This window comes from Aspergillus udagawae (genome assembly GCF_001078395.1).
Source record: "Aspergillus udagawae IFM 46973 DNA, scaffold_11, whole genome shotgun sequence".
In the NCBI taxonomy this organism is placed as follows: domain Eukaryota; kingdom Fungi; phylum Ascomycota; class Eurotiomycetes; order Eurotiales; family Aspergillaceae; genus Aspergillus; species Aspergillus udagawae.
The window spans coordinates 124,858-141,591 of record NW_025091274.1 but is presented as its reverse complement, the minus strand read 5'-3'; the positions used below and the strand labels follow the sequence as shown (position 1 = coordinate 141,591).

General features: G+C 47.4%; 7 protein-coding genes across 7 annotated transcripts; 4 read left to right on the top strand and 3 right to left on the bottom strand.

The window, feature by feature from the left end:
• Nucleotides 1-1,910: 1,910 nt before the first annotated feature.
• Aud_002101 (F-box domain protein) lies at nt 1,911-3,619 on the top strand (the record flags this gene model as incomplete). The annotated part of the gene is made up of 4 exons (XM_043296103.1): nt 1,911-1,996; nt 2,079-2,244; nt 2,309-2,679; nt 2,746-3,619. 4 exons carry the CDS (start codon nt 1,911-1,913, stop codon nt 3,617-3,619), a joined length of 1,497 nt encoding a protein of 498 aa, XP_043152038.1.
• Nucleotides 3,620-4,150: 531 nt separating this feature from the next.
• Nucleotides 4,151-5,945, bottom strand: Aud_002100 (succinate--CoA ligase (GDP-forming) subunit beta; the record flags this gene model as incomplete). Its single annotated transcript, XM_043296102.1, has 8 exons — nt 4,151-4,285; nt 4,348-4,640; nt 4,693-4,739; nt 4,801-5,346; nt 5,420-5,519; nt 5,578-5,650; nt 5,713-5,796; nt 5,889-5,945. The coding sequence occupies 8 exons, from the start codon at nt 5,943-5,945 to the stop codon at nt 4,151-4,153; spliced, it is 1,335 nt and encodes a 444-aa protein (XP_043152037.1).
• A 526-nt stretch (nt 5,946-6,471) lies between these two features.
• On the bottom strand, nt 6,472-7,698 carry Aud_002099 (SDR family oxidoreductase; the record flags this gene model as incomplete). Its single annotated transcript, XM_043296101.1, has 6 exons — nt 6,472-6,841; nt 6,899-6,993; nt 7,057-7,208; nt 7,283-7,290; nt 7,352-7,576; nt 7,655-7,698. 6 exons carry the CDS (start codon nt 7,696-7,698, stop codon nt 6,472-6,474), a joined length of 894 nt encoding a protein of 297 aa, XP_043152036.1.
• A 1,327-nt stretch (nt 7,699-9,025) lies between these two features.
• Nucleotides 9,026-10,540, top strand: Aud_002098 (putative C4-dicarboxylate transporter/malic acid transport protein; the record flags this gene model as incomplete). Its single annotated transcript, XM_043296100.1, has 4 exons — nt 9,026-9,299; nt 9,353-9,668; nt 9,728-10,138; nt 10,192-10,540. 4 exons carry the CDS (start codon nt 9,026-9,028, stop codon nt 10,538-10,540), a joined length of 1,350 nt encoding a protein of 449 aa, XP_043152035.1.
• Nucleotides 10,541-11,354: 814 nt separating this feature from the next.
• On the top strand, nt 11,355-12,357 carry Aud_002097 (xanthine phosphoribosyltransferase; the record flags this gene model as incomplete). Its single annotated transcript, XM_043296099.1, has 5 exons — nt 11,355-11,387; nt 11,587-11,693; nt 11,754-12,066; nt 12,135-12,247; nt 12,309-12,357. The coding sequence occupies 5 exons, from the start codon at nt 11,355-11,357 to the stop codon at nt 12,355-12,357; spliced, it is 615 nt and encodes a 204-aa protein (XP_043152034.1).
• A 648-nt stretch (nt 12,358-13,005) lies between these two features.
• On the bottom strand, nt 13,006-13,422 carry Aud_002096 (dolichol-phosphate mannosyltransferase subunit 3; the record flags this gene model as incomplete). Its single annotated transcript, XM_043296098.1, has 3 exons — nt 13,006-13,167; nt 13,247-13,315; nt 13,375-13,422. The coding sequence occupies 3 exons, from the start codon at nt 13,420-13,422 to the stop codon at nt 13,006-13,008; spliced, it is 279 nt and encodes a 92-aa protein (XP_043152033.1).
• A 796-nt stretch (nt 13,423-14,218) lies between these two features.
• Aud_002095 (putative GTP binding protein) lies at nt 14,219-16,501 on the top strand (the record flags this gene model as incomplete). Its single annotated transcript, XM_043296097.1, has 6 exons — nt 14,219-14,570; nt 14,626-14,760; nt 14,816-14,932; nt 14,981-15,115; nt 15,288-16,348; nt 16,409-16,501. 6 exons carry the CDS (start codon nt 14,219-14,221, stop codon nt 16,499-16,501), a joined length of 1,893 nt encoding a protein of 630 aa, XP_043152032.1.
• Nucleotides 16,502-16,734: the final 233 nt, after the last annotated feature.

The window sequence follows — 16,734 nt, the reverse complement described above, 5'->3', positions numbered from 1 at the left end:
TGGGCCAAGAGGGCGCTGATCAATACCATAGAGTCTCCGCTATTAGAGTCATTGCGAAGCGAAGATCATGTAGATAGAATGTGACTTCGACTTCTCTTTCCTTTTTCTTTTCCTTTTCCCTCTCGCGCGTCGATTTGCCAAACAGCGACTGTTCAAGGATTTTTGTCGCCCACCAGACTCAAATAAGTGTGAAGAGCCTTAGACCAGTCCAAAGCTCCTCTTTGCCCCTTTGTTCTCCACTCGTTCCAATCTAGTCTCGGAAGGAGGTGCCAGCATGAAATCGACGAGAGGGGCGAGAGGGACGAGCTGTGGAAGGGAAGGAATGTCGCGGACGAGAAGCGTTAAAAGATCGGATCTGCAGATAACCAGATAGCTGCTAGTAGTAGTTGAAGCTGACTATCATGGGTCTGGTTTCTGACATCCAGACTAGGAGCTCGGGAAATGACCAACGGAGGCACGGGAACAGCCGATATGTAAGGCTCCTTGTCGTTCCAATGCACGATTTTTTTCCTTTTCTTTTCTTTTTCTTCACCTCTTCCCTTTTCGTTTCTGCTCTAGAAGTGCCTATGCGGGTTTATCGAAATATCCTCTCTGTAATGCCTTGTGAAGAGAATAATAATGGGGGATTAGTTCATTAGAGCATAGAGAGAGAGGATGCGAGAAAAGACAAAGATGAAAAGTCGCGGCTGAGAAGATTCTGAAACGAGGGTTCGGATAAAGGATTATCTCGAATATATTAAACAATATAATATAAGACAATAATAGATAGACTATAGTTGGCGATACCAACAGAATAGTAAGTACTGATAGGAGGAGCTTTAAGGTGCAGAAGAATGTTTGGGGAACCCGGTAGTCGATAGCTGGCTTACCTGCCACAGTCCTACTAAATCCAGTAGTCTGTTACTAAAGTAAGCAGGTAAGCAGTAGTCTGGGCTCTGGAATCTGCACGGAACCGCGGATATGGATCAACAATTGGTTGGGTGCAAGGAAGAGTGGCGTATGGAAAGAAGAAGATATATTGCGACTAGTGATGAGGGGGAGGCGAATAGGGGGAGTAATATGATATGATTTTATGAAGAGGGGAGAGAGACGTACTTCGTAACTAGGAGAGACAAGGCTTTCTCTACGCAAATGGTATCTGTAATTTGATGAATCGTTCTTTACTGATTAAGAAGTATATAATAGCAATGATGATGGATCACCAAGAGGAAATTAATAATAGACAAGCTTGTCCTCTGTAGCTCATGTTGAGGATGATAAGTTAAATGGATTCCAAGCCATTTGTCCTTTCGATACCAAAAAGATAGATGAGATGCGGAGTACTGTGTAGATACTCAGGTCGCAAACTAAACAGGCATTGGGTATTGGGATAGGTCTGTGGTACCTAGTCTCGAATTGCGCCGCAAAGACACTAGATTCAATAGTCTCGATGCAGAGGTTTCAATATCCGACTATCATGATCCTAACCCTGGTTATCTACCGAGGTGGGTTTATTATCATCTGTCTACCCATTGCTGTCCTTTTGTACTCCATCCCTCTGCTAATCTGCTAATCAAAATGTAGAGTATTATACTGCGTACTGATGTAGCGAAGAACAGTATATAATAGCTAGATACCTCGGATTTAGTACTGAGTAGAGTATATTCTATCCAAATAAACGGCCATCAAAGTATGTATATCAACCGAATTGTTGTAAACACCCTCTGGGTCCTCTATATATCTAGGTAAACATGACGGCGGATCAACTAGCTCAGCTGATTCGTTCCTTCCTCATCAACACCCTCACTCCTTCTCTGTGAGCCTCAAGCCTCCCACAGTGCGCCAGATACCGTCATTGTTGATGCTTTCCCCCTCTTATAACGAACAACAATGATGATTCGCAGACGCTGGAAAACTATATTCCCCTCACTATGGAATGTGTAGATCCGAACTCGGACGAGGAGGCGATCATCACTCGACTCCGAAATCTCAGGACAAAGTCCGCGCGACGCAGAGTGTACGGCTCTCCTCAACAAAAGCCCTTTCACGATAATACATATTTTGAAGATTCATTGACTGACGCTAGTCACCAATTTCAGGTTCCATGAACTCATCCACCAGCTAGCTTCTGACGAATGGCGTGACTTGAGGGATCATCTTAATACACGAACCTTCCAGTGTGATATCCTAGGGTTGCTTCCCCCCGAGATTGCTGTGCAAGTCGCCCAGTATCTAGACCTAGCGGAAATCCATGTCTTTCAGAGAGTAAGTAGGCAGTATATGTCCACTTGTCTTGTAACCGGAAATGGTGAAACTCACAATGTATCAGGTCTCCAGAACTTGGCACAAGCTACTGTCATCTAACCCAGTTCGTAGCTCTGTGTACCGCCGGTATTCAGGCCGCACCCTCAATTCTTTTCATCAAACATCTCATCACATCTACAACCAGTATGCCAAGCAGAGGATCAGACTGGAGCGAGGAGAGCCCTCTTCAGCCCTTCGTCGGCGCGAGCCCAGCCATATTAACCCAGCATGCCTAGACTATTCGAATGGACGGTATGCTTGGACTGCCGAAATGACCACGGTCGTCGTGCAGGATCTGCGTTCGAATGCAATGCAGATGTTCTGCACGGAAAACAGAGAACGCATCGGCCACATTCGTCTTTCGGAGTTGATTGTTGCGGCGGTCACTCTACGTGGGTAGGCAGCTATTCTTGCGCAGATCAAACTCATGTAGTATTCACTTACTCATGGAACCGATTTTAGATACTGCCATGTCTGGAATCTCCGAACGGAGGAGTCAGCATACTTTCGATTGCCATCCCGCCTATTCCACCTCTTCGTTGTTCGCGGCACCAAGGTTGCCTTTGGCTTCAAGGATCCCGCGGCTGGAAACACTGTTGTCATGCAGTGGGACTTCAACTCGCGCGTCTCCCGCACGGTAGTTGTGGCAGATCACTTAGTGTTTATAGACTTACATTCTACGCTGGATTGCTTGATCTCTATCCATCTACAACGAAATGACAACGTTGATGGCCCATGGGATCTCGAAGGGGTTCCGTGCAATGCTGCACAGTTGCAGGTCGTGAAGCATTGCTTTGATGATTCGTTGGAAGCTCCTCAAACTGCATCCAAGGCCCTGTCCCTGCCAAAGCTAGAAAACAGCGACTGTGTAGTTCGGCCAAATGCCTGGCTCTCAGAACAATTCAACGACAGAGCGGGCATCCTAATAGCCCGTCCCAAGGGTAGTAAAGATCACCACCCGCGCTATATTATCGCCATTACACACTATATCGAAACTGAAGAAGTTTTCTTGCATCTCTTGCCCCCCCAGCACACATCCTCCTCCAACTTACACGTTGCACCTATCGACCGCAACCTCTTGTACTATCTCAGGATCGAGCGAGCCATGCCCACCATCTGGATTTCGCAACCAGGTGCGCAAGTTCCTTACCGACCGGCCAATTCTATGCCTTGTCCGTGGGCGGTAGATCCTGGTCAACATGATGCCGACGAATACGTGCTCAAGGGAGATCATGATTGTGTTTTGTTGGTCAGTAGGGGAGGTGTGAGCGCGTGGTGTTTCGATGAAGCCGCACAGCCTTTGTGTGCTATTCCTTTCCAAATCCCGGACAATTGAAGACAGTGACTTCAATGGAATTGAGGATGATGCGTCTATTTTTAGGACCAAGAGAAACACTCATTAATTAGAAGGTCTTGAGCTTTGTTTGTTCCAAGAGCATCTCGAGGCGCTTACAGAAATAGACATTGGATCGATAGAGGACTGAATCGACAAGAAAATACATTGACAAAAGGAAAGGAAAAGAAAATGAATAGATATGGACGATATACAGAACCATCAATGCTCTCTATGATTATGTCACCCTCCCTTCCCCGTACTGTGCGGATTTCACTATTATACTAGCCCAATTTGCTAACATATCCTGACCGACTCGCCCGCCTCGCAATTCGGCATCCATATCGCTAATCAACCCTGAACAGTAGTGTTGCGAGGGCAGCGAATAGGAGGTCCCCGTTAGTCAATTTGGTATTTCCCACCATGTCATCACCCATGTAATGAAAGGAAGGTAAAAAGGGAAATCACGAAAAAAGACAGAAAGATGAAACAATAGGCGATGACACATGCTGGACCATCTCAAACCGACGAAGCTTAGATACCAAGGGTGAACTCCACACCGACGTCAATCTCACGGGCCATCTTGACGACCTTGGAGAACTGGACGGACTTCTCGGCGGCGCTCTGGAGGTCCTCAATGGAGAAGATCTTAAGACCGGACTCGTTGATCTACAGATCCTACATTAGCATTTCATGACCATTTTCGTAGCTTGCGATGTTTAGCCACATACCAGCTTCTGAGCCTGCTCCATGTTGGTACCCTGCAACCGAGCAACGATGGGGATGCGCAGACCCATATCCTCCACGACATTGATCAAACCCCGGGCGATAGCATCGCAGCGGACGATACCACCGAAGATGTTAACGAAGACGGCAGTGACCTTGGGGTCGCTGGTGATGAGTTCAAAAGCAGACTTGATAGCAGCTGGGGTAGCACCACCACCAACGTCAAGGAAGTTGGCAGGGCTTCCGCCATTGAGCTTGATGATATCCATGGTGGCCATGGCGAGACCAGCACCGTTGACTAAAGAAGGGGTCAGCATGAGCGCAGGAAGGTAAGTGTTGTCAGGTCGTACCCAGGCATCCAATGTCACCATCCAGCTTGATGAAGTTCAAGCCGTACCTGTCGTTCAAGTTAGAACAGATATTTCGTGGGCCATAAACTGGATGCCATCGGGACGTACTCAGCAGCTTTGACCTCATCGGCGTCTTCCTGAGTAGGGTCTCTCCACGAGAAAACCTCCTTCTGTCTGAACTCCGCGTTGTCATCAAAGTTCAGCTTGGCGTCCATAGCCAGAACCTGGTGGTCAGATGTCTCAGACAGAGGGTTGATCTCAATCTGAGTAGCATCCTTCTCCATGAAGACCTTGTACAGGTTCTGGATGGTGGTCTTGGCATCCTCGATGCACTGCTCAGAGAAGCCAAGATCGGTAGCAATCTTGCGGGCAATGTCATCAGTCACGCCGACCTTGATGTCAATAGGAGTCGTCATGATAGCCTCAGGGTGTTCCTTGGCAACTGCCTCAATATCCATACCACCTTGCGACGAGGCAACAATGACGGGTGTCTGAGTTGCGCGGTCCATGAGGACGGCAAGGTAGAATTCACGACGAGCGAACTTGCGCTCGCAAATGTAGACAGCGTTACAAAGGCGACCAGCAGCACCAGTCTGCTTGGTGATGAGCTTGTGTCCGATCATCTGGCCAGCGAACATCTTGGCCTCGGTTGGGCTGGAGAAAAATGGTGTCAACAAGAGGACATGTCGTAGGCGACAACAATGGAATTCTAGGGGAAGCAACTCACGAGTAGATAACGCGCACACCTCCCTTGAGACCATTGTCGAAGGAACCCTTACCACGACCACCAGCAAGAACCTGAGCCTTGATCACCATGTCATCGTTCCCTAAAGTGTTGTCTCAGTAAACCGCGGTCCAGCTTGTTCATTAAGGGCTCATATATACCGATTGACTTGGCGACAGCCTCAGCTTCCTCTGCCGAGTGGGCGACCTCACCCTTGGGGACTCCCACGCCATACTGTCATCCGGTCAGTAATTTCAGATCTGCGGAATATCGAGTGAACGTCTCCGACAACATACGGACTTGAGAAGTCTGGCAGAGAGGTATTCGTGAATGGACAGGTTTCTCTGTTGCTGAGCCAATCTGGATTGAAGGGAAGATTCCTACCAAAAATGCAATGTCAGCAAGCTCAATTTGATGCAAATGGATATGGTACTATGTAATATTGTCCGGATAGCACAGGAAAATATCTCACCGTCGCAGCTCTGATAGCTGCCGCGACAGGACGGCTGCTGCGCGCGAGCTTGAACATGATGAAAATACTTTGTCAAAGAGGGGAGAATTTCAAGAAAACAGATAAGAGCACACGAGGAAGAACGAGCCTCCAAAGTGATTGTTGACAAGAAAGGGCGGATTATCCACTGTTGAGATCTCGGGGAAGGGAACAGCTTTCACTGCTTTTTCACGGCTGCACTTCCCGGAACAATATTGCGCTTCGTCTGCATTGCACCCGGTCACCTGATGGAGCCAACCAGCGTGCGTGTATGGATGACTAATCAGGTGCATATTGCGGGCGACGCGAATATCACGGAACGCTGTTATAACTTCTTCCCCGTCCACAGCTCCTTGCCGAGACCCATAGTTTGCTGGCCTTCTCGTCATTAGAACCAAGGGAAAGCGAGAATTGATAATTGAATTTGCCGGTCGACTCCAAACACAGCTGCATTCAACTTACTATACTTCTATGATTCTGTCAGTTACACAGAAATCGTTTTTATGGTGGAACACCTGTTGGAGTTTTCTCCTAGACTATAGAGCCGAGCAATAATCCTTTGCTTCTACTTCCCTATGGCATTTTTCAACTTGTAGAGTTTGAACATCCGTGTCATGATGCCATGAAATAGACCCGTCCAAGCCCAACCGCCACATAGGAGCCAAATCAGCCAGCTCTTGTTGCCTTCCCAGATCCAACTCTTTCGTCCTTGCGCCCATGGCCACAACCAACGCCATGGCGCTGATCCGTACAGGACCTGCCTTACAACGCTCCGCGCATATGCAGCATGTGGCATAGCACCATCCTGACTATGTGTCACACGGCGTGCGTATTCGTCTTCAATAGGAGTGAACAGGGAGTTCGGCTGGAGAGTTCGCTGAGTACGTGCAATGCGGGATTGCACACCCCCAGTGATGACAGTCGTGACATTTACTCTGGAAGGGGTTCAGTATCAGTGAAAAGGCGTAATATGGAGAAACACATTGGCATACCCGAAGGGAGCAAGTTCCACCCGCAGCGTGTCGCTGAACGAATGCAGCGCGGCTTTTGAGGCATTGTAGACCGACCCGAACACATAAGGTATGATCTTGACAAAGAGGGAGACTGTCAGGACCAGAAAACGGCATATCAGTAAGAAGATTTGACTAACCCCAGCCACACTACCGATCATCACGATAGTGCCCTTTGCCTTTATGAGCAATGGCAAGAAAGCCTGGCAAATAGAGATGACCGCGAAGAAGTTGGTTTCAAAAGTCTTCCGGGCTTCCCCAAGGTCTACCTCAGTAGCTGGGACAGTGTAGTCTGTCATACGTGAGTAAAGACTCTGCCTGTTCTAATGCCGAACTGGGCAAACTATATCCAATTTTATAACGTACTTCGGCCCCTAGCCATGCAGGTATCAGCATCCAGGCCTATTGTTTCAGCAAGTGAAGAGGGAGAAGTACGCATTGTTAACAAGAAAATCAAGACCCTTGCCCCCAAGTCTCTTTTCGACTTCAGAGCAGCAGGATTTGACACTTTGTTCGTCATCCACTACCAAGTCTAGCGTCTCGATACCCAGGGCTGCTAGATCATCGATGTTCTTTGCGTCTCGCGCCGTTGCAAAGACGCGCAAGCCATTTCGATGAAACTCGCGGGCAAGTGAATTGCCTATTCCACCGGTAGAGCAACTAGTTTAGAACACAAAAGCGATTAGCGGCGTGCATCGAAATGATTAAAATTCTCAATGCAACAACAGGTTTGCTTACCCAGTGATCAACACAGACTTGCGGTTATCTCGCGGAGCTGCCATTTCTACCACGCAATCCAAATGTACTAAGGCAAGTAAAGAACCACAGAATACTCAGATCTATCAAAACGAAGGTCTGAAGAAATTAAGACGACTAAGGTAGCTCAAAAAATGCGGCGGATTTGTAGAGGTATGACGATAGATTACCTTAAACTCCGTATTTACTTAGAAGCGAATCAACTGAACCTCGGCAGAAGCATAACCCCCTGCAAATCATCTGGACCAATTAGCTCCCTGGTAAATAGATTTAAAAGTAGTTTTCATTCTCCAGGTCTGCATTCATGTTTTCGATCGCCTTGATGATAAAATATAAGTCCCTTGCCTTTACTAGGGACCTTCAGTATCCTATCTTAGAATGACCAGGACGAGCATTAACGCGGTCACGAATAGCACTGTGGATACCTAGAAGATCTGTAATGGATTTCAGAAAGCTTTCCAATAAGGTATGTTCCGTTTTCCGCGAATTTGTATAGGTTGTTTTGCCATAATTAAATCAGTCCGTTTGTTTCAAGAGAAACACATTAATGGCCATCGATATTTTTCTGTTATATGGATAAGGGCTGATATGTATTCTGCCCTGGAAGGCCACTACCTTAGCATTTTAGGTATGAAGTACTTGAGTTCGCGCCATTATCTGCAGTAATGTGTAAACAGGCGTTACAGGAGTATTGTTTCCCTTCCGGCATGACGCACGAAGTGCGACTCATCAAAACAAGGCCATCTATATGACATATCAGATCAACGCGGGGCATCCAACACCTTCCGCCATTCAGGCATCCACAGTTTTACTCATTATTCTTGGCAGCGCTGGTTTGAATCAGTCCATGCTTTGGACATCGTCTGGGTTGAAATTTCATGACAACGGTCCACTCACACGCAAGATAATTGCTACCTTTCAGGTATTCTCTTGGGTTAAGGGAATGACATATGGTTCGATTTGATCGGTCTTCCCCACCTTCAAATGCTTACGTGCCGGTACCCGACGGACCCATTCACCAGTTCACCTCTATTCGCTTCGATCGGGATGTCGATGTTGATGTGTTTCGATTCCCACGGAGGGCTTTCACTAGCTAGATATGGCCTTTAGACGGGAGCGTAGACGATCTCTTTGCCCAATTGCCGATCAGTTAAATGCTGGCCTTCATCACTGCACTCATATTTTTTTCCCATCCAGCTTTTGTCTTGCCTTGTGAGCACATATAGTTTGTCTCCGTCTCCTAAGGCAAGCATAGCTAAGAATTCAAGCACGAGTAAACCAACTCCTATGCTCCCAGCGAAGTGCAGATTCTGAACTTCGAATCATGGTCTCACGGTCGTGGGCGCAATTGCAATGACAGAGGAAGAGCGCGTGTTGCATAGCAATGAGTTGTCACTACTCTCCCTAACGACCGGAAGGGCAATCCAACAGGCTCGGTCTTCCGCGTTAGAAGCACTGCACAATCATTCGTTTTACAAGTACGACAATGAGAGTGTCCCGCTCTCTCGAAGAGACACGGACGCTTCAGCTGCGTCACTGAGCTGGAAGAAACGAATCAGGCACTTTACTTGGGCCTTTTTTACTCTTTCAATGAGCACTGGTGGTATCGCAAATGCCTTATATAACGGTAAGCTTGTATTGTTGGCATTTCCCCCTCCTGGATGCTGATTTGAGAAATAGTTCCTTATAAATTCCGCGGCCTGGAAACGATCGGCATCATAATCTTCCTGTTTAACATTGCACTATACATTATAATATGGTGTTTTCTACTGCTACGATTCTACCTATATCCATATACCTTCAAATTATCACTTACGCATCCAACGGAGTCATTGTTTGTGCCTGCGTCTATCGTCTCATTTGGAACAATATTGATCAATATTTCTCAGTACGGCCCAGAGGCTACAGGACCTTGGCTAAGTTATGCTGTCGGCGTGTTATTCTGGATCGATGCGGCTCTTGCAGTGATCCTGTCTGCCGGTATCTATCTGCTATTGTACGTGTCATTTCTCTTCCTCGTTATACAAAGGGCATTGAATGCTCACCTTGCCTTAGGTGGTCAACCCAGACGTTCACGATAGCCCAGATGACACCTATATGGATCTTCCCGGCATATCCTATGTTGATAATCGGTCCTCATGCAGGGATCTTAAGCGCAAAACTTGAACCCTCTCGGGCCTTACCTATCATCATTGGGGGAACAACGATACAGGGCACGGGCTTCTTAGTATATTTAAGTGTATCGGCGGCCTATTTGACTAGACTAATGACTCAGAAATTACCTAGGGAAAATGTGCGTCCTGGTATGTTTGTCTCGGTTGGTCCCAGTGCCTTCACTGTCTCAGGGCTTGTGACGATGGCTGCCCATGCAAAGCGATGCTTTCCTGATGACTTTATGGGTAACGGTGCCCTGGCTGCGAATATTCTGGAAGTGGTTGTCAATTTCGCTTGTCTGTGGCTCTGGGGGTGAGTCTCCATGATCACCTCATGCTTCAGCAGATCGACTGACGTCTACCTAGCCTGGCAATATTTTTCTTCTTTATTGCCACTTTTGCTCACTGGTCAACCATCGGCCCTGGTCGAATGAATTTTTCAATGGCGTGGTTCTCATTTGTCTTTCCCAACACTGCCTTGATCACTGCCACGTTCGCTATTGGGAACGCTTTCTCATGCAAGCCGATTCTGATCATAGGCTGTGCCATGATTTTTCCTCTCGTACTAATGTATATCTTCGTCTTTTACATGATGATTCGCGCCATCGTGTTACGGCAAATAATGTGGCCACAGAAGGGTGAGGACAAGGATGAGGGCGGATTTGAGATTAATCGAATCAAGCCCGAGACTCCTGGTGAACAGACTCCTGTCTGATAAAAGGAATGTGGCCGTGGACTCGTGGACCTTGAGGCTGCAGTTCATATAACCCACCGAGAGAGCTTCTGTCCTTCCACAGGATCTACAACTCGACGCCAACGACTTGCAATTTTGATATCCAGCACCGTTTTGCATGCTTGATACCCTTTTCTACGATTAGCATTTTAAATGGAAATAGAACGGAGCTATGCCACAGAAAGTTTGTCATATCAAAATGGGATAAATGGAGGCGCAGGAGGTCTAACTAAGCCTGTGCTCATCCTGCAATGATTTGCAGCTAAGCACCTGTATCATTTAACGTAGATATAAGCCATGGCTTGTCTGAACAACCGAGATCCTCGCCTCGACCTTTGCTGGAAAACATGGTAAGCTCGTCATTTCACCCTGACCTAGACTCAGACAGGCAGTTACTGCTCCAACCCCCACACTGGTAAGCTTTTGATTGGTTGAAATGGCTCACATCAAGCCTTCTGTGGTAAGTTGCCTCAATCCCATGTGGCATGGTACCGGAATTTCCTTACTTCCATGGTTCCACACCTCAGTTTAGGTATAGATCAGATGCGCGCAATAGTTACCGCCCAGACGTGACACAGGCCGTTTTTCCCTTTTTTTTTTTTTTCTTTTTTTTTTTTTGTCTTGGCTTTCTTACCTCTCTACTTCTACTGGATATCTTTTAAGGTACATTTTCATTTTATCTCGCACAAAAATCCCTTCGAAGCTATTGTCCGCTCATTGATCTTCTTCCATCGAGAAGTTACCCCTCCACGCTTCATTCTTTGAACTGTCGATCGGAAGATATCTCGTCGCCAAGATGACGCAAAAATTCTATGTGACATACAACCAGGTATGCTTGTTCGATCGCCTGATCATTGGATGGCTGCGACGGTATTGCACGAGAAAATCAATATTCGGAGAAGGCGCACGTGTGCAACCTGCATCTGCATCTGCCTTATTTTCCTCACCATTACCTTGCAGCCCAGCGACACCAAATGTGCTTCGGCTCTTTTTGTCTATGACGGTACGCTAACGCTTTGAATTGACAGGTCCACAAGTTGTGCCAGACCTCCGCCGAGAAGATCCTGGACACCTTCCAGCCCAATCTTATGATTGCCATTGGTGGTGGTGGTTACGTTCCTGCTCGTATCCTTCGGTATGCCGACCAGTTCCAGTGTTAGCTCAAAGGCTCATGCTGATCAAAACCTTCTATCAGCTCTTTCCTCAAGCGTGCTGGCGAGCCCAACATCCCCATTCAGGCTATCGGCCTGTCTCTCTACGAGGACTTGGGTCGTGGTGACCCCGAAGAGGTTCCCGGAACCAAGGTGACCCGGACACAATGGCTCGATCTCAGCTCTCTCGAGATGGCCAATCTAATTGGCAAGAACATCCTCATCGTCGACGAGGTCGATGACACCCGGACAACCCTGGAGTATGCAGTCCGTGAGCTGCAGAAGGACGTGGAGATGGCTCAGAAGCAGCTGGGCCGTGAGGCCGAGAAGACCAATTTCTTCGTCTTCGTCCTTCACGTATGTCTTGATCTTTCAATCTTCTAAGAAAGGCGATTTAGCAGAGACGTTGGCTGACTTTCCATTAGAACAAGAACAAGTTGAAGAAGGGCGAGTTGCCTGCGGATATGATGGAATCTGGCCGTTATCACGCCGCAGTCACAACTGAAGATGTGTGGATCTGCTATCCCTGGGAAGCCAAGTACGTACTGGACTGATGTCGCCGTCCTCGTTTTCTCGATCACTAACGGAGGCTCCAACAGGGATATCGAAGAGCACGACAGACTTGCCATGGAGAAACCCCTTGTTTAGGGTTCCAGGTCGAGAAACTACATCGTATGATTGCTTCATACTTTTTGCTTTGCATAAATCGCCCGCTTTTTAGCACCCTTGCATATTTTCTTTCATTTGCTTGCACATATAAAGTTTTCTGTTTTATCTTTACCGAGCTTGATGAAGTTCATGTTGGACATGTCACTTTTACGAATGGTGTTTTGAGAGGCTCTCCGGCAGAGGAAGCAATGCATATCAAGGCCCGTGATGGGAGGTCTGACTTATTTGATCGTGAACGAATCAAACACAAGAAAAAGTTATTTCTCATTCTAAGTTCATGAAATCAAGAAGACTCATAGGCATCGGTAGGCATTCTTGTTCGACGTTGGTCCATCGGTCGATGTCATGCTTAATCCTTAGTATGGATCGACTTGGGACAGTGTGATACTCTAGACCCAATATCATAGATCACCGAACCCGGGAGATAGACTCTTATCACTTCAGTCTCTCCAGAGTCTAACGAAATGTCATCATCTTTGTATCGAGCTTTGCGCGAGGGAGTACTTGAGTCATCATTTCAATCTAGATAGAAGCGCGAACAGGAAGAGCTTGAGCTGATGAAAGCACATATCCAACAGATTGCTGATACCGGGAAGCAACGCCGAGCAAACACAACAAGGATACATCTTAGTCAACGTCAATATCCTTGCTGCGCAGGTCGGCCCTTGCCTGCTCAATCTCCTTCTGCAACTCCTGGTGTGCCTCGGGACAGTCGTTGAATGTCAGGATAGCCAGACCGAGTCGGCCACCCAGGTAGCAGGCGAAACATATTAGGCCGTAGAAGGGAAGCTGGTAAGCAAATTGCGCAAGGGTCAGCTGGCAACTTGACAACTGTAAACAGCGAGCGGAACAGAGCAGAGGAACGTACAACCGGGATGATTTCATTTTGGAAAGTTTCGTTCAGGGGTACGAGCCCCAGGTATAGGACGAGGTAGAGCTAGATTGGGGCAGGTGTCAGTAGAATTAGGCATTTTTGAGCAGTAATCTGCCACGTACAGAAGACACAAGCAGAAGAATCGAGAGGGTTTGCTGAGCGCGCGTCATGGTGAAGGAATGTGGTGGTTGACGGGGGATAAAAGAGATAGGAAGAGATTCAATGAGAGTATATTGAGCGTTCAACTCAGACGCAATTGAGACAAAATGATGACAACAGTAAGAAAGAAGGACTCGGGGTCGAGCTGCCACCAAGGAGTTGTCTACTGTATCTCCCTAACTTTATGGGATCTGTCTCTCGGTACCTTACATTTACTGGCTGGATACGGGCGGCCCCATGGCCGGTATGTCCTCCGAAACGTTAGCAGTATACTGTTCTTGAGGTTGTTATATTTCGAGGACAATCGCAACTAATCAGAGTAAGTACCAAAACCGATCGTTGTAACTCAATCGGCGGAGCCTTAAAGAACAGCTGGCAATAATTCATTTTGTTATGGCTCGAAAGGCTCTATGAGAAGACAGGCCTTGAACAGGGGACCTGAGATTGTATGGTAATAATAAATTACAGTATGAACAACCCGGACGGAAAGCTCACTTAGCAAGGTACCTTAGGTTCGTCTTAATCCGATCCACATCAGACTATCATCGATATCATTGTAGACTTTACTTAGACCGAAGGGTACAAGACATCCACGTTCCTTCAGTGTCCTGTTTCATATTTGGTTCATCTGGGCCATACAGAGCGAGAAAATAGCCCCCGGAAAAAGGGATTAAAGTGGCAATCCCCTGACAGCTTTCTTAAGTACAGACACGCTTGCTTGAGACGAGGCCTGCTTGCCTTGCTGTACTGTCTGCGGTATACCTCGTATTGACAGGAGAAGCTATTTACGCAACTGCTTTCGAAGATATGATCGCCGACAGCAAGCTGGATGTTGTTCAAACGGCTGGACCTGATGTTGAAGGTCAAATTGCCAAGGAGACATCCAGCCGGGCAGAAAATAACATAGACTGTCCTTCATTGGGCCAGATATTGTCTAAATTGAGTCCAGGGCCGTCAATTCTACCGGTGCAGACAATTTCTTCGGTCCCAGTTGACGAGCAAGTGGCCCTTTTGCGACGCTTAGAAGATGCACTTGCAGAGGCTACAGGCGGAGCTGAGAGCTTCGAGGAAGCGCAGACCATTCTAATGGAACTCTGGAAGTGCGGATCCAGTTATCTGGCGCTAGCAGCTGATGCTCTGGCAAACGGGAGTAGAAACGGTGCGTGGTCTTGGGCTGTTTCATCATCGGAAGATACTGACTGTCCTCCGCTTAGCATCCTGGAGACTCCCATACGGGCGAGCTGGCATCTTGAATTTCTTCCTTCAGATCATCGCCTCGAGAGAGTTTGATGACAATGATGTACTCCTTCATGCTCTACGGTTGGTCGGCAATTCCTGTGCCGACACTGGTAAGCTGCATCATTGATGAATGACCGAAGTTACGGTAATTTTGACCTTCACCAGATGAAAACAGAGCCCTTGTTGTCAAGGATAACTATACAGCTGCTATTCTCAACCGTCTTAGCCCAGATCTTGTGCATGTCATGATTCCTGTTATATACAACATCTGCATAGATTATGGTCGGTATATCCCCCAGTGTTAGGCTATGGGTTCTAACGGTTATACAGAGCCAGCCCAAAGTCAACTGGCTGCGAACAAACTAGTATATATCCTTTTGAGACTGATCAAGGATGGAATGCTCGCAGATAATGAGGCGCTTCTTGACTTCTCTTACGAGCTCATCGAGCTGCTCGCAGAGCAAGGTAAGGTCTACCTGTCATAGCCGCGTTTCATGCTAACAAAATTGATGCGTAGAACAAGGATCCCGAGAATCGCCAGGGGGGACAATTCTACTTCTCTTGGATCTTTTGTCTGAGGAGGGAGTTGCTCTCTCTCGATTTGTATGCCTTGCTAATTGTCTTATGACCTTTCTAGACAAGCAACGATTCCAGGATATCTGTGTTAGTCAATGTATGGTTGAACGAGTGTTGTCCGTGCTCAAACAGTCGTTATATATCAAAGCAGACCCTTCGTCAAGTGGCGATGCCCAAGCGTTGGCGCAGCTCCAGCTGAAGATCAACCAAACACTTTCAGAAGTCTCTGCATCACCCAAATTCCCCGAGGTATATCCCCTCGAGTCTCCTCTCGTTCAGACCTTGAAAGATTGGCTAGCTTCCACAGAAGACCAACTTCAAATCTGTTCATGTGTGATGCTGGGCAACTTGGCACGATCGGACGCGGTGTGCGAAGCGATGGTGCGGAAGATGAACATACAAACTATGTTGATATCGATTCTGAGATCTGATGCAAGAGGCGCGGTTCTCCATTCCGCACTTGGAATTCTGAAGAACTTGGCTATAGCTGGCGATAACCGACAATGTCTGGGCGATGCTGGGATCATTCCTGCAGTGTCACGTCTATGGGGATATGAGACGGTTCCTCAAGTTCAATTTGCTGCAACAAGCATTGTTCGGCAAGTCATCATCTCATCGATCGCGAACATTTCGCGTCTCTTGGAACTTGCTCCTACTGGCGAGAACTCCTCGACCTCCCGACAGACATACCTCTCATCGTTACTCTCTCTGTGTGAGAAATCGGACTCCACACCAATCAAAACGGAGGTTGGACGGATCGTAGCTTCAATTTGCCGCACAATTGTCCCAAAGTCTCGCGAAGCGGACAGCGAGGCTAGCACTCTCCTTGAGCGTCTGTTCACTATGCACGAGGGTGTCGCGCTTCCAGTTGGTGCTATGATTGCTCAATCGCAATGGCCTGTGGTCAGGAGCGAGGGCTGGTTCGCCTTGGCTTTGATGGCTTCGACCAAACATGGCACTGCTGCCGTTACCCACTGCTTGCAGAAGCTGGGCTTATACCTGTTATTGGAAGAGACCATGACCACGCCTGCTTCTGACTCGGCGGATGAAGCGGACAAATTGAAATCAGCCAAGGATTGCGATAATATCGTTGTTCTTATTCAAGAGCTATTGAAAAATGATGTAAGTAGTAGTGCCTTCCTCCACATCTGCAAGCATCTACTAATGTCGAACTCTCTGCAGACTAATGCACTCTCAGCTTCGCAGAGAGCCACGTTGGAGCGGCTCATGCATAGCCATGTCTCACAGCATCTGCAAGGGACAAGACTGAATTGAGATTCTGCCCCTTACCTCTCCGATCTTCAATATCGAAACAATTTGTAGATATATGGTTACGGGTTTACATGCCAAGTCTTAGACCATGCTGGTTGATCCTGATGGTCGGATTCGTTTGTCGATTTTGGAAAAGGGGTCTATAAAAAGGGTATAACTACCCTATATCTGGTCTATATAGATGACATGAGAATCAATGATGCGTGACCGATCCATTACTCCGGTACACGAGTTGC